This window comes from Hylobates moloch, unplaced genomic scaffold (assembly GCF_009828535.3).
Source record: "Hylobates moloch isolate HMO894 unplaced genomic scaffold, HMol_V3 SCAFFOLD_13, whole genome shotgun sequence".
NCBI lineage: Eukaryota > Metazoa > Chordata > Mammalia > Primates > Hylobatidae > Hylobates > Hylobates moloch.
Window position 1 is genome coordinate 52,795,074 of NW_026652288.1, and position 16,536 is coordinate 52,811,609.

The 16,536-nt window shown below is 37.9% G+C and overlaps 1 protein-coding gene across 1 annotated transcript in view; it reads left to right on the forward strand.

The window, feature by feature from the left end:
* Positions 1-15,982, forward strand: part of ALG10B (ALG10 alpha-1,2-glucosyltransferase B) — a 38,789-nt gene extending 22,807 nt beyond the window's left edge. The window contains exon 3 of the mRNA XM_032173688.2: positions 15,941-15,982. Within this exon, the coding sequence (XP_032029579.1) occupies positions 15,941-15,946 (6 nt within the window). The 3' untranslated portion in view covers positions 15,947-15,982. The remainder of the gene's footprint in view (positions 1-15,940) is intronic.
* Positions 15,983-16,536: the final 554 nt, after the last annotated feature.

Consider the following 16,536-nt stretch of genomic DNA (forward strand, 5'->3'; position numbering starts at 1 on the left):
ATCTAGATCAACCAATCAATGTGTAGACTTTCTTTTCTTTTTTTTTTTTTTTTTTGAGATGGAGTCTCGCTCTGTCTCCTAGGCTGGAGTGCTGTGGTGCAATCTTGGCTCACCAATGTGTAGACTTTCTATGGTCACTAACATGACCAAACCATATCAATTTATTCAATTTTTGCAATATTTGTATTATTAATACTTTGTATTATTAATGATTTTTTGCATTTATTTATTCATATTATTAATATACTTATTAATGTTTGTATTATTGATTTTAATATGTAACATATTATATATTCCTTTTATAGAAATATGTCAGAATATTTATTTAGAAATTTATATACATTATTTAGAAATATTTAACATTTAAAAATAAGTAATATCCTAAATAAACAATGTAATGTTCTAAATAAACATTTCTTAGAAATATATTTGTATGCGCATGCCCATGTGTGTATGTGTGTGTGTTTTTGTCAGATGTAAAAAGAAAATTCTCTACTTTGTATTTTTGATAATTAGAATTATAGTGGTGGTGATTTGCTTTGATATAAAACATTTGACAAACATCACCAGTGAATGTGTCTGATGCTATTTAAAATTAAAATATTATCATATATTAATATGTATAGAAAAATAAAGACATGAAAAGAAATCAAGGCTAAAGATAAAAAGGCATTTCTCTTTGCAACATCAGCAGTTGTAGTTGCGGCTTGTTTCTCTTTTGCCATTTACCCTGTTCAAAACAATATCCTTTGTCTTGCAGTTATATCGATAAATTCTTCAGGCAGTCAGTTCCAAAGCTGCTCTCTGAAGATGTTGGAGCTCTGAGTCACTGAGGTTTAGTTTGAATTTAATGTTTGATGTCATATTGATTCTTTTTAAATTGTGGACCATCATACCTACATTTTTACCTAGACCTTTCCAAATCTAGCACATCAAATAATATTAAAAAGCTAGCATTTATTTTGTTCTCATTTGTTTTCATTAATTATATTGCTTGGTATGATTGTGATTTTTTGCTGGGTTTTTTTTGGCTGATATCAAGGAAGGGATGCTTTTTTATCCACATAAATAGGCAAGACCATTATTGGATGCCATCTACCCACAGTACTGTCTGACCCTGAAGACAAATACAGTCAACTCACTTATCTGTGGCTGACAGTGTTCATTTATGTTATCTACCTTGCCAATTAAAAATAGAGAAATCTTATACATAATGAAATAGTTCTTGTGCTTCTCAAAAAACATGATTTAATTTGCACTGATTTACTCATATATGATTTGGTATAGCAGTTTATTATCCTTACTAAGCAATTCTATAGAATTTTACATTCAAAATCAGTATCTTGTTTTTGCTCTTATAGAACACAACATAAAGTGAATATCAACAAATTTATAATTACAAACCGAATAGCAATAACCATTATAGTTTAAACAACTATTTACAACTAGTACAATATGTACACAAATATTGTATTATATAAATAAATAAAACAACAACTATTTATTTAGCTCATAGCTCTGTTGGTCAGAAATTTGGACTGGGCTGAACTGCGTGATTTTCTGCTGGTCTCAGTTACATCTACAAGTTCAGCTAAACCATTTTGCATGTCAAAACAAAGGAGCGTGACCACTTATCGACTGGAGTTGTTGAGAAGCCTGGACTATATGTGTCCACCTTGCTAGCCTGGAAATTTTAACATGGTGGCCTTGTCAGGGGTCCCAAGAGGATCAAGACAGGGCAAACCACAATATACAAGTAGTTTTCAAGTTGCTGCTTGTTTTATGTTTGCCACTGTTTCGTTGGACAAAGCAAATCACATAGCCAAATCCAGTCACCATGGAAGGGTACCACCAAAGGGCTTGGATGAAGAGGGAAGAATTTGTAGTTGCTTTTTAAGTCAGCCACAGATGGACTTTGGGGAAACTGATTCATGGATTCCTACTTTGCTGTCTTTTTAAAAGTATTCATTTATTGTAATTAGAATTGATATTAGACAGCAGTTGGTAGCTTAGACAGCAGGCATTTCTGCTCTCTTATGCTGCCATGTTGTGAGAACTGGACATTTAGCTCACCTTCATGATGTTATATACTATATAATATGTGAATTTACTCATTCTCAACTTTTCCTTATTAGTTCATGTACTATTTTTTTGGTTCATCCGTTGAGAACTCTGATACTTTTAGGCATTGGCCTCAGATGTGCTATGTATCATTAAATTATGTGATTCAAAGTCCTGCAAGAATAAAAGAATAATCTCAGCCATAAGCCTTGAACTTTGTTATAAAAGAGTAGATTGCAGCTGTCACCAGAAACTTAAATTTTCCTCTTAGGGCAGTTTAAATGATTAACATGCCGAACTTCTTAGTAAATAGTTGGTTTTATGTATAAGTAAGAATCCAAAATAGTCCCTGTATGGGTCTACCTTTATTTAAACGATTTTCCTGTGTTCTGAATACTGTGGAGTCTCCTATTTCGAATTACTGTTAGAATTCTGAAGTCCCACTTTGGGGAAAAAGTTATTCATCCCAGAGCCATAGACAACCTGTTTCTTTTTCTATGATTTCTTCCCTTCCTACTTCACTTTCCTGAGTTCGTCCTATGCCATCTTTCTGTCCCTCCCAGTGTCAAAGGTCCCGAGGAAAGGGCCTGGTGAAATGGACTCTGGAGTTAGACTGAGGCCCAACAGCCTGACAAACCTTAAGTAAGCATGTGATCTTTCTGCCTGTTTCATCCAGGTGTCAGTAACTTAGTCCCATGTTCCAGTGATGACCTGTTACTTCTAAGTAACAGAAAAACAACCCCAACTTCAGTACAAACAAAATAAAATGAAAAGGAATTTATTGGGGAATCAGAGAAACAGCTATAAAGTTCTAAGCCCTTCCTAGAGCCTCAGGGCTAGAACTGGCGCTCAGAATGTTTTTCCTTGTCTTTATTTCTCTTTGCCTGTTGGCTTTTCCTCTCCTACTACAGGCAGATTCTTCCATTCAGTCAGGAATAATGACCAGCAGGATCCCTATGCTCATATCAGCTTAGCAGTCATTGAGGAAAGAAGGATTAGGACTGAGTTTCTTTCTTTCATTAACTTTGATTACTCTGGTTTCAGAGCCAAAAAAGCCTTTGTTATCATTAAATACAAGTGAAATACTACTGAATTTTACTACATGGCAGATGCTGTTCTGTGAGGTTTCCATGATTAAGTAATTTAATCCTCACAGGAACTATTACAGATAATCATATAAAGTAGGTATAATTCCACATTATACCCATTTTACAGATGAAGATATTGAAGAACTAAATAATGAAATAACTTTTCCAGTCACACAGCTAGTAAATGGCAGAGCCAGGATTCAGTATAAGGAAATCTATGCCAGGGACAATGCACTTGTGAACCTGCCATAGTTTGGAGGTTTCCTAAGTTTCGACATAGGCCCCTCCCAGGAAATGGCAATTCATGTTCTAAAACAGTTTTTAAAAACTAAAACCTAATCCTCTTTGAAAAGATAGTAAATTTGAAATGCATTTATAGGTCCATTTTTGACAGTGTGCAATTCAGGACTCAGAGTTGGAAAACAATTAACCTCAGGTTTATTTGGATAGCTGGAAAAATTAAAGGACTAAATGTAATTTTGGCTGGAGAGTAAATGATCATGTAAACCAAAGACCTGTCCAAAAAATTTTATATTGGATTCATTCCACCTTCATTATGATTAGCCATGTTTGAAGTTTGCATTATTTCTTGTTCTTTATGTGGGCATTAGTTATCTACTTTATAAAGAATATTTTATTGTAATTTTTCAAAGAAATACCATAAATACTTTGTACTATTGGATGTAAATAAAACACTTATATGCAGTGAAATGACTTATAGTAATTTATAAATTAAAGTTTCTTACTGTAGGACAAATTGAATTGTGGAGCAACAGGATTCTGTATCTTTTGAAATCTGGTGTTGTGGAATAAGCTACATTTTCATAAATGAGAGTTTATTTTCCTGTCAACTCCCAATTATTTTTTACTCTTTGTCAACTAATGTTCAGCTTCTTAATTTTATTTGAGCTGCACAGAATATACAAGTTTCTTGTTCTGAAAGCTCTTGTTATCTGTGAAGAGGCTGGAAAGAGGCTGTGCAGGTTAATGACTATCTCTCTCACCTCTGGGGCTGTTTCTTCAAGTCCAAGATCAATTCCTTTTTTTCTGACTACTGCCCATCGCAAAAAGTAAAATAAAAGTCTTTTTGAAACTAGTCATCACTCATAAGACATGACAAACAAAGACAAAGGAGAAAACTAACCATTCTGAAGTGAATTTTTGGCTGAAGATGTTACTTATCTTAAACCTCCAGGGACTTTGTTATCCAATTTTATATAGAGTTGGTGGTTGGAAGTGCCATATGGATTCACATTCAGATGAGAACATATTTTGCAAGCAAAAATAGCCACATGTATAGGTTTGTGAAAATCAAAGTAAATATGCTAAAGTACATGTTTTCAGGACTGAATCTAGAAGTTCTTGCAGTGTAAAATTTTTTCCTATGTTTTTCCATTATCAATAAGTTTCAATAATCAATGATCAATATCAATAAATATTGATCACTTGCAGTATGTTCTGAACTATTTTAAATATTGGCCATGCCCTAGGAAAATAGGGTAAATTGACATGTATTGAATAACACTTGTGAGCTAGAAATTGTTATTCATTCATACAGCACATTTACTTTTCAAGGCTGGGGATGAAGCAGTGAACTAAGTAGACAAGGTTCCTGGTTCCAAAGAGGTTACATTCTAGTAAAAGAGACAGATCATAATCAAGGAAACAGCATTCAGTCATGTGTCACTTAACAACAGGGATACATTTCGAGAAATACATTGTTAGGTGATTTCATCTGTTTGTGAACATCATAGTGTACTTACACAAACCTAGAGGGTGTATCCTACTACACACATATGCTATATGGTATAGCCTATGGCTCCTAGGCTATAAGCCTTTACAGTATGTTACTGTACCAAATATTGTAGGCAACTGTAACACACTGGTAAGTATTTATGTATTTAAACATAGAAAATGTACAGTAAAAATACTGTATTATAATCTTATGGGACCACCATCATACATGAAGCCCATTGACGACCCCAACATCATTATGTGGCACCTGACTGTAATTTCAGATACTAGTAAGTGCTATGAAGAAAATGTTAAAAGGGTGATATAATAGAGATAAGTCAAGAGGGGGACCCTGAGAGATAGGCGAAGGTATCTCTTAGAAGGAAATATTTGTGTCAAAACCTGAAGGAAACAGCTGCTTCACCAAAGTTCATCATGGCAGACAGGAGGCAGGACTAGATTGCAGCTCTGACTCAGATAGACGGAGCAGCGTGCGGAGGCTCTTATCATGGAATTTTAGCTCCGGAATGACTGCAAGAACAAATGACTGCAGGAATCCCAAGAGGACCCACAGACCCTCTGAAGGAAGCGGACTGTTCCTGCAGAACCTGGGAGACACCTCAAATACTGTGAGTGCCCAAACTGCAGAAGTGGGAAAGGGAGATCCTCCACTCCCAAACATACACCCCCACGGGGATACTGAAGGTCTAGTTTGCAGGAGAAGTTCCTGACCTTACTTGGAGCTGAGTCAATTTAGAGAGCTAAGCAAAATACAGGTGTAGAGGAAGCAGCAGGAAAGGCCCTGGGAGCCCACTGGGTCCCCAAGCAGGCCGTTCCTTCCTGGAACCACAGGGATCCTTCAGGAGGGCAGCCAGAGGTGCAGGAAAAATGCCACAGAGAAGTCTCCAGCTGAACTTTGTAACAATTTAAACCAGGTGAGATGCCTCCCAGCCAGAATTAAGGGGATGATGGTAGAAGGGCTGAGGCAGGGCTTGCTTGTCTGACATAATGTAAAAGAATCTTGGAATATGTCCTGGGTCCAGGGTCTAACACCCCTCATGGCCTATGGAACACCAAGCTCTGTGCCAAAGGGTGGAAGGCTGCCCTGCTGCACCACAACCTAAGCTCAGGCCATAATACCCCTTGTGGCTTGGAGAGAATCCAGGGCTCAGGGCATAAAACCCCTCGTGGCCTCTGGAATGTGTCCAGACTTGCTGGCTTCTTGCTCCTTGCTCTCCCAGGATCAATTGTATCTTGAGTTAAAAGAACCTGCTCTCCATTATCTCAAGTAGCAGAGCATGTGCTAAACCATCACAGCTACACTTGATGTATCACTACCTTTCTACCCCCACATCCTCATGTCCTCATCTGCCTACCCCTATGTCTGCACATTCTCACCACCTGCTTCTTTGTTTGATTACCAATAAATAGTGTGGGCTCCCAGAACTCGGGGGCTTTGCAGCCTCCATACTAGCATTAGCCCCCTGGACCCATCCTATGTACTCGTAACTTGTCTCGTCTCATTCCTCTGACTCTGCTGGACTTCATAGCCCCCGTGGCCTGGTGTTGGGTCTGATCACCCCACAACAGGGGAGGGCATGAATCTGGCATACAGACTCCACAGGCAAGGGGAAGAACTAAAGACCTTTCTTTCACAGCTGGGAGGTGGGTAGCCTGGGGCAAGTTCTCAAGCCCTGCTTGCTCACTGCCTGGAAACAGACTCAGTGCTGTTAGATGGAGGCACAGTGGGAGTGAGACCAGCCCTTCGGATTGCTTGGGAGCTGTGTGAGGCCTGTGACTGCCAGCTTACCCCCACTTCCCTGACAACCTGCATGACTCAGCAGAGGCAGCCATAATCCTCCTAGGTACACAACTGTTTGACCTGGGAACCTCACCCCCTTCCCCTACAGCAGCCACAGCAAGACCCACCCATGGAGAGTCTGAGCTCAGATATGCCTAGTCCTACCCCCACCTGATGGGCCTTCCCTTCCATCCCTGGTAGCTGAAGACAAAAAGCATATACTCTTGGGAGTTCTAGGGCCCTGCCCACCACTGGTTCCTCTCCATACTACTACAGCTAATGCTTTCTGGAAAATGCCACCTCCTGGCAGGAGGCCAACCGACACAAAAATAAATCATTAATCCACCAAAGCTAAGAACCCCTCATAGAGTCCATTTCACCCCCCACCACCTCCACCAGAACAGGTGCTGGTATTAATGGCTGAGAGACCCATAGATGATTCATGTCACAGGACTCTGTGCAGACAACCCCTAGTACTAGCCCGGAGCCTGGTAGACTTGCTGGGTGGCTAGATCCAGAAGAGAGATAACAATCACTGTAGCTTGGCCCTCAGGAAGCCACATCCATTGGAAAAAGGGGAGAGTACTACATCAAGGAAAAACCCCATGAACAAAAGAATCTGAACAGTCTTCAGCTCTAGAACTTCCCTCTGACAGAGCATACCCAAATGAGAAGGAACCAGAAAACCAGCTCTAGTAATATGACAAAACAAGGTTATTTAATATCCCCAAAAAATCACACTAGCTCACCAACAATGGATCAAACCAAGAAGAAATCCTTGAAATACCTGAAAAAGAATTCAGGAGGTTAGTTATGAAGCTAACCAAGGAGGCACCAGAGTAAGGTGAAGCCCAATGCAAGGAAATCCAACACCAATACAAGAATTGAAGGGAGACATATTCAAGGAAATAGCATAAAGAAAAAAGTCAAAACTTCAGGAAACAGACAAACTAACAGAAATGCAAAATGCTCTCTGAAAAGTCTCAGCAATAGAAAAGAAGAAGTAGAAGAAAGAAATTCAGAGCTCAAACACAAGGTCTTCAAATTAACCCATCCAAAAAAGACAAAGAAAAAAGAATAAGAAAATATGAAAAAGCCTCCAAGAAGTCTGGGATTATGCTAAATGACCAAACCTAAAAATAATCAGTATTCTTGAGGAAGAAGAGAAATCTAAAAGTTTGGAAAACATATTTGGAGGAATAATGGAGGAAAACATCCCCAGCCTTACTAGAGACCTAGACGTGCAAATACAAGAAGCACAAGGAACACCTGGGAAATTCATCACAAAAAGTTCTTCACTGAGGCACATTGTCATCAGGTTACCCAAAGTTAAGATGAGGGAAAGAAATTTAAGAGCTGTGAGACAGAAGCACCAGGTAACCTATAAAGGAAAACCTATCAGATTAACAGCAGATTTTTCAGCAGAAACACTACAAGCTAGAAAGCATTGGGGCCCTATCTTCAGCCTTGTCAAACAAAACAATTATCAGCCAGGAATTTTGCATTCAGCAAAACTAAGCATCACATGAAGGAAAGTTACAGCCTTTTTCAGACAAACAAATGCTGAGAGAATTCGCCACTACCAAGCCACCACTACAAGAACTGCTACAAGGAGCTCTAAATCTTGAAACAAATCATGGAAACACATCAAAAGAGAATTCTTTAAAGCATAAATCACACAGGACCTATAAAACAAAAATACAAGTTAAAAAGCAAAAACAAAAGACAAAACACCCAAGATACACAGGCAACAAATAACACAATGAATAACAAAGATCAAAGCGGAACTACAGGAAATTGAAACATAAAAAAAGATAAATGAAACAAAAAGCTGGTTCCTTGAAAAGGTAAATAAAATTGATAGATCATTAGCAAGATTAACCAAGAAAAGAAGAGAGAAAATCCAAATAACCTCATTAGGATAGGAAACAACTATTACAACTGACACCACAGGAATAAAAAAGATCATTCAAGGCTGCTATGAACACTTTTATGCACATAAACTAGAAAAACTAGGAGATGGATAAATTCCTGGAAAAACAACCCTTCCAGCTTAAGTCAGGAAGAATTAGATACCCTGAGCAGACCAATAACAAGGAGTGAGATTGAAATAGTAATTTAAAAAATAGCAACAAAAAAAAGTCCAGGACCAGATGGATTCACAGCAGAATTCTACCAGACATTGAAAGAAGTGGCAAAAATCCTTTTGACACTATTCCACAAGATAAAGAGGGAACCTTCCCTAATTCATTCTACGAAGCCAGCATCACCCTAATACCAAAACCAGGAAATGACATAACCGAAAAAGAAAACTATGGACCAATATCCCCGATGAAGACAGATGCTAAAATCCTTAACAAAATACTAGCTAACTGAATCCAGCAGCATATCAAAAAGAGAATCCACCATGATCAAGTGTATTTCATACCAGGGATGCAGGGATGGTTTAACATACTCAAGTCAATAAATGTGATACACCACACAAAGAGAATTTAAAACAAAAATCATATGATCATCTCAATAGATGCAGAAAAAGCATTTGACAAAATGCAGCATCGCTTTATGGTTAAAACTCTCAGCAAAATCGGCATACGAGGGACATACCTCAATGTAATTAAAGCCATCTATGACAAACCAACAGCTAACATAATAATGAATGGGGAAAAGTTGAAAACATTCCCTCTGAGCAATGAAACAAGACAAGGATGCCTACTTTCAGACCACTCCTCATCAGCATAGTACCAGAAGTCCTAACCACAGCAATCAGACAAGAGAAAGAAATAAAGGGCATCAAAATCAGTAAAGAGGAAGTCAAACTGTCACTGTTTGCTGATGATACGATTGTTTACCTCGAAAACCCTAAAGACTCCTCCAAAAAGCTCCTAGAACTGATGAAAGAATTCAGCAAAGTTTCTGGATACAAGATTATTGTACACAAATCAGTAGCTTTTCTATATACCATCACTGACCAAGTAGGAATCAAATCAAGAACCCAACTCCTTTTAAAATAGCTGCAAAAATAAAAATAAAAATACTTAGAAATATACCTAACAAAGGAGGTGAAAGGCCTCTACAAAGAAAACTACAAAACACTGCTGAAAGAAATCATAGACAACACAAACAAATGAAAACACACCCCATACTCATGGATTGGTAGAATCGATATTGTGAAAATGACCATACTGCCAAAAGCAATCTACAGATTCAATGCTATCCCCATCAAAATACCACCATCATTCTTCATAGAGTTAGAAAAAACAATTCTAAAATTCACATGGAACCAAAAGGAGCCCACATAGCCAAAGCAAGACTAAGCAAAAAGAACAAATCTGGATGCATCACACTACCTGATTTTAAACTATACTACAAGGCCATAGTCACCAAAACAGCATGGTACTGGTACAAAAATAGGCCCATAGACCAATGGACTAGAATAGTGAACCAAGAAATAAACCCAAATACTTACAGCCAGCTGATCTTCAACAAACCAAACCAAAACAGTAAGTGGGGAAAGGACACCATTTTCAACAAATGGTGCTGGGATAATTGGCTAGCTACAAGTAGGAGAATGAAACTGGATCCTCAGCTCTCATCTTATACAAAAAGCAACTCAAGATGGATTAAGGGCTTAAATCTAAGACCTGAAACTATAAAAATTCTAGAAGATAACATTGGAAAAACCCTTTTAGACATTGGCTTAGGCAAGGATTTCATGAGCAAGAACCCAAAAGCAAATGCAATAAAAACAAAGATAAATAGCTGGGACTTAATTAAACTAAAGAGCCTTTTGCACAGCAAAAGGAACAGTCAGCAGAGTAAACAGGCAATCCACAAAGTGGGAGAAAATCTTCACAATTTATACATCTGACAAAGGACGAATATCCAGAATCTACAATGAACTCAAACAAATTAGTAAGAAAAAAACAAACAATCCCATCAGAAAGTGGGCTAAGGACCTGAATAGACAATTCTCAAAGAAGATATACAAATGGCCAAAAAACATGAAAAACTCCTCTGTATCACGAATTATCAGGGGAATGCAAATCAAAACCACAATGCAATACCTCCTTACTCCTGCAAGAATGGACATAATAGAAAAATAAAAAAAACAGTAGCTGTTGGTGTGGATGGGGTGATCAGGGAAGACTTCTACACTACTTGTGGGAATGTAAACTAGTACAGCCACTATGGAAAACAGTGGGGAGATTCATTAAAGAACTAAAATTAGAACTAACATTTGATCCAGCAGTCCCACTACTGGGTATCTACCCAGAGGAAAAGAAGAATGAATTAACAGCATTTGCAGCAACCGGGGTGAGACTGTAGACTATTATTCTAAGTGAAGTGACTCAGGAATGGAAAACCAAACATTATGTGTTCTCACTGATATGTGGGAGCTAAGCTATGAGGATGCAAAGGCATGAGAATGATACAATGGACTTTGGGGACTTGGGGGGAAGAGTGGTAGAGGGGTGGGGGATAAAAGGCTACAAATAGGGTGCAATGTATACTGTTTGGATGATGGGTGCACTAAAATCTCACAAATCACCACTAAAGAACATACTCATGTAACCAAATACCACCTGTATCCCAATAACATATGGAAAAAATATAAAAAGAAGGAAATAGCTAAGCAATGTGTTGAGAAAAGAGTATTTCAATGAGAGAGAACCTAAATGAAAAGACCATGAGATCTCTACAGGTGTTACCTCCTTTATCCTCACTATGCTTCTGTAAGGGAGGTAGTGTTAGGCTAATTTTATAGATAGCAACATGGAACCACAGAACTAACACACATCAGATCGTTTTGTCAGCTAGCAAACAGGATGCCATGATATGAGCTCAGGAGTCTCTGACCACCACCAGCCCTATCTTTCTGCACCCCCATGCTGCTTCATGGGATCTAAAGCACAACTTAAATGCATGTCCCTGCAAGGAATTCCAGAGGAAGAGAGGTTCCTATCCCAAATATAGGTAAATCTCCTAGATGGTCCTGGTTCTTTGTTTTCTTTCTACTAATAAATATGCAAGAAAGACTTATTTGGATCTATTTGTTTATTAATTCATTCAATAGATTTTTTGAGGGTCTATTGCATAACCATACTATTTGCATTTAAAGTTCAGAATGCAGCCGTGGTAAATAGTATGAACTATTTTCTTTCAAGGAATTGAGAGTGGTTTTGTTTTTAGTATATTGTCTGGAAATTCTAGCAGTATAATCCACTTTACCAAAAGTTACACGGAAGGATATAAAACTATTATAGTTTAAAAGTCTTCCTGTCAGTTGGCTGAAAATTATCTGTAATATTTAATATCTGACTCTGTTTGGAAACAAATATAGCCAACCACCTTTTTAATCCTCTTTTTGGTGTTTTGGGAAACATAAAGTTGGGATCTTTTCATTCATTTGCAAAATAAAACAGTATTTTTTAAGGCATTGATTTATATTTGATTTAAGGCATTGAATTGTTTTCTTATTGAGCCTGTCTCTGAACTCTGAGAAATTCCAAGGGAAAGAATTAAAGATCTTCAATTCAGTCTTGCCTAAATCTACTATTTTCAACCAATTTTTTTTTCTGCTGTGCTTTCCTGTGTATTTGCTTAATGGATAGATAGGACAATGGTAAAGCAGAAATAATGAATGTTTATCTACCACTTCCATTAAATATGTCAATGCTTTTATGAAAGGAAATCTATGGTTACTTAAGCCAATGCCTGCACTTAGTGCTCAGTCATAACCATTCTCATACCTGGAATCTCAAGAGGTAGCATCAGTAATCAGTACACACTAAGTACTTAATATTGCTGAGTGGAAAGAGAAATGCTGTTATATATTACTCTACATTTTTCATAGTCTTTATAACGTTTTATATGTAAATGTATCATTATGTAGTTTCACTGATCAGTAAGAGAGCTAGATCGTGTAGGCCTTATAAGAACGTTGGCTTTTACTCAAAGGGGATGAGAAACTATCAGGGGATTTTGAGTAGGGATGCCATCATCTGGCCTTTGTTTTTTAACAGAACAAGTCTGACTGCTGTTATGAGTGCAGACCAAAGGATGGATGGATAGAAATGAGGAAATGAAATAGGAGGCAGAGCAGTAATTTTGGTGGCAGATCATAGTGCCTTTGTACAGGGTAATAGAATATGCTAGAGCCTAGAATACAGGCATCAATCTGTTATGAGCTTGGCATTTTTACCACTGTATCCCCAGAGTGTGGAATCACTTCTGGAGTATAGCAGGAGCTCAGTAATTCTTGCTGCATGCATGAATGGATGGATAGACTGACAGTTTTTCACACTTATGTCTTCTCCCCATCTGTTTATTACTTAAGTTTTAACATCTAAGCTACTTTCCTCATCCTCACAGTTTTTAAACTGAATCAAAAGTGAAACAAAAGCAAAACAGCCAAGTTTCTTCTAAATTTAATTGAATTCAACAAGTCTTTTTTTTAAAGCACTTTTATGTAGTTTCTTTGGGCTATTAAGGACATCAAATGCCAGCAGAATGTTCTAAGACTGTTAGATGAGATTGTTGCTTAGGGTCACAGCTATGCCACAGCACCACAATTTACTTTAAAATTAGAATTGCTACATAGTTTTAATTTCTTCCTCAGAAGGGCAATAACCTTTCGATGAATCAGACTCGGCTTTTTCTGCTTACTATAAATGGAACCATGTGACCGTTACATTATAAAGTGCATAAATGGCAGGCTATATTAGAAAAGTTTGGGGACAAGGAGCACAAGAATGTATTTGGCACACAACTTTTTTGTGTGATAAAGAAGAGAAATAAGACATGCAAACAGTTGTGTTGATATACATAAACACTGAATAGATATAGAAGCAACTAAAAAGGCTGATTGCAAGGCTCAGGAGATAAATTGGATACACAGGGCAAACTTTTTTTTCAATTTTTTTTTTATACTTTAAGTTCTAGGGTACATGTGCACAACATGCAGGTTTGTTACATATGAATACATGTGCCATGTTGGTGTGCTGCACCCATTAACTCATCACTTACATTAGGTATATCTCCTAACGCTTTCCCTCCCTACTCACCCAACCCCATGACAGGCCCCACTGTGTGATGTTCCCCTTCCTGTGTCTAAGTGTTCTCATTGTTCAATTCCCACCTATGAGTGAGAACATGCGGTGTTTGGTTTTTTGTTCTTGGGATAGTTTGCTGAGAATGATGGTTTCCAGCTTCATCCATGTCCCCACAAAGGACATGAACTCATCCTTTTTTATGGCTGTATAGTATTCCATGGTGTATATATGTCACATTTTCTTAATCCAATCTATCATTGATGGACATTTGGGTTGGTTCCAAGTCTTTGCTATTGTGAATAGTGCCACAATAAACATATGTGTGCATGTGCCTTTATAATCCTTTGGGTATATACCCAGTAATGGGATGACTGGGTCAAATGGTATTTCTAGTTCTAGATCCTTGAGGAATTGCCACACTGTCTTCCACAATGGTTGAACTAGTTTACAGTCCCACCAGCAGTGTAAAAGTGTCCCTATTTCTCCACATCCTCTCCAGCACCTGTTGTTTCCTAACTTTTTAATGATTGCCATTCTAACTGGTGTGAGATGGTATCTCATTGTGGTTTTGATTTGCATTTCTCTGATGGCCAGTGATGATGAGCATTTTTTCATGTGTCTGTTGGCTGCATAAATATCTTCTTTTGAGAAGTGTCTGTTCATATCCTTCATCCACTTTGTGATGAGGTTGTTTTTTTCTTGTAACTTTGTTTGAGTTCTTTGTAGATTCTGGATATTAGCCCTTTGTCAGATGAGTAGACTGCAAAAATTTTCTCCCATTCTGTAGGTTGCCTGTTCACTCTGACGGTAGTTTCTTTTGCTGTGCAGAAGCTCTTTAGTTTAATTAGATCCCATTTGTCAACTTTGGCTTTTGTTGCCATTGCTTTTGCTGTTTTAGACATGAAGTCCTTGCCCATGCCTATGTCCTGAATGGTATTGCCTAGGTTTTCTTCTAGCATTTTTATGGTTTTAGGTCTAACACTTAAGTCTTCAATCCATCTTGAATTAATTTTTGTATAAGGTGTAAGGCAGGGAATCCAGTTTCAGCTTTCTACATATGGCTAGCCAGTTTTCCCAGCACCATTTATTAAATAGGGAATCCTTTCCCCATTGCTTGTTTTTGCCAGGTTTGTCAAAGATCAGATTGTTGTAGATGTGTGGTGTTATTTCTGAGGGCTTTGTTCTGTTCCATTGGTCTATATCTCTGTTTTTGTACCAGTACCATGCTGTTTTGGTTACTGTAGCCTTGTAGTATAGTTTGAAGTCAGGTAGCACGATGCCTCCAGCTTTGTCCTTTTTGCTTAGAATTGTCTTGGCAATGTAGGCTCTTTTTTGGTTCCATATGAACTTTAAAGTAGTTTTTTCCAATTCTGTGAAGAAAGTCATTGCTAGCTTGATGGGGATGGCATTGAATCTATAAATTACCTTGGGCAGTATGGCCATTTTCATGACATTTATTCTTCCTACCCATGTGTATGGAATGTTCTTCCATTTGTTTGTATCTTCTTTTATTTCATTGAGCAGTGGTTTGTAGTTCTCCTTGAAGAGGTCGTTCACATCCCTTGTAAGTTGGATTCCTAGGTATTTTATTCTCTTTGAAGCAATTGTGAATGGGAGTTCACTCATGATTTGGCTATTTGTCTGTTATTGGTGTATAAGAATGCTTGTGACTTTTGCACATTGATTTTGTATCCTGAGACTTTGCTGAAGTTGCTTATCAGCTTAAGGAGATTTTGGGCTGTGACGATGGGGTTTTCAAAATATACAATCATGTCATCTGCAAACAGGGACAATTTGACTTCCTCTTTTCTTAACTGAATACCCTTTATTTCCTTCTCCTGCCTGATTCCTCTGGCCAGAACTTCCAACACTATGTTGAATAGGAGTGGTGAGAGAGGACATCCAACAGGGCAAACTTTTTAATAGATTTTTTATAGCATTTTCATGATCATGTAAATTATTACCTGTTTAATGAGTACATAAATAAATAAAAATGGCATCTTTTAAATAGCTGTGGGGGGCAAGGGGGTGGGGACAGTAGGAAAGAAGGGCCTAGGGAAACCTGAAGTGAAACAAGTGTTCATTTTGTCACTTTTCCAGCCCTCATCAACTGCATTTGGAGCTGAGACTTCTCAGATGAAGTGTATGTGTGTAAACATTAGTAAATAATAACCAATCACATTTTGTTTATCTTTTTTTCTAAGGAATAAAGAAGCCTATGTTCATGAGAATGCTGATTCTTAAAGGGCTAGAGAGGCCAGTTGAAGAAGGCCAATCTGTAGAGATGCCTGGGAATTCTTTGATCTTTTTGGATGCTAAAAGAAGTAAAATTCTGCTATGGAAATTGTCCTATTATATTTCTGCTTTCAAGAAGGGGCTACAAGATTATGAGGTTTTGCAACGTTGCCCTCCTAGTCCTGTGTACATTGCTGTAAAGACTCCCAGGCATGGAAGCCATCACTGGCACCGTTCCTCTTAGCAGTTATTTGGGTGTGAAGTTCCTCACTCCTGCAAGGCTCAGCCTGAAGCAGCATGTCTACATGACCCACCTGCAGAATCTCCCCACTTGTCAGTAACAGCTGTGAAATCTGCCCCTGTTGTCTTTAGGTAAGAAATTTCACCAATGACAGTAACATCTTGCTCTTCTGTAGAGTTTTATATTTTTCAAAATGTTTTCACCTGTGTTATTTCTTCTTATGTATTCAGAGAAACGGAAAGATGGAAAAGATCTCAGATGCTGTGACCCCCATGTAACATGGAGAAATTGAATCCAAGAGATGAAGTGACCACTTTGCCTAAA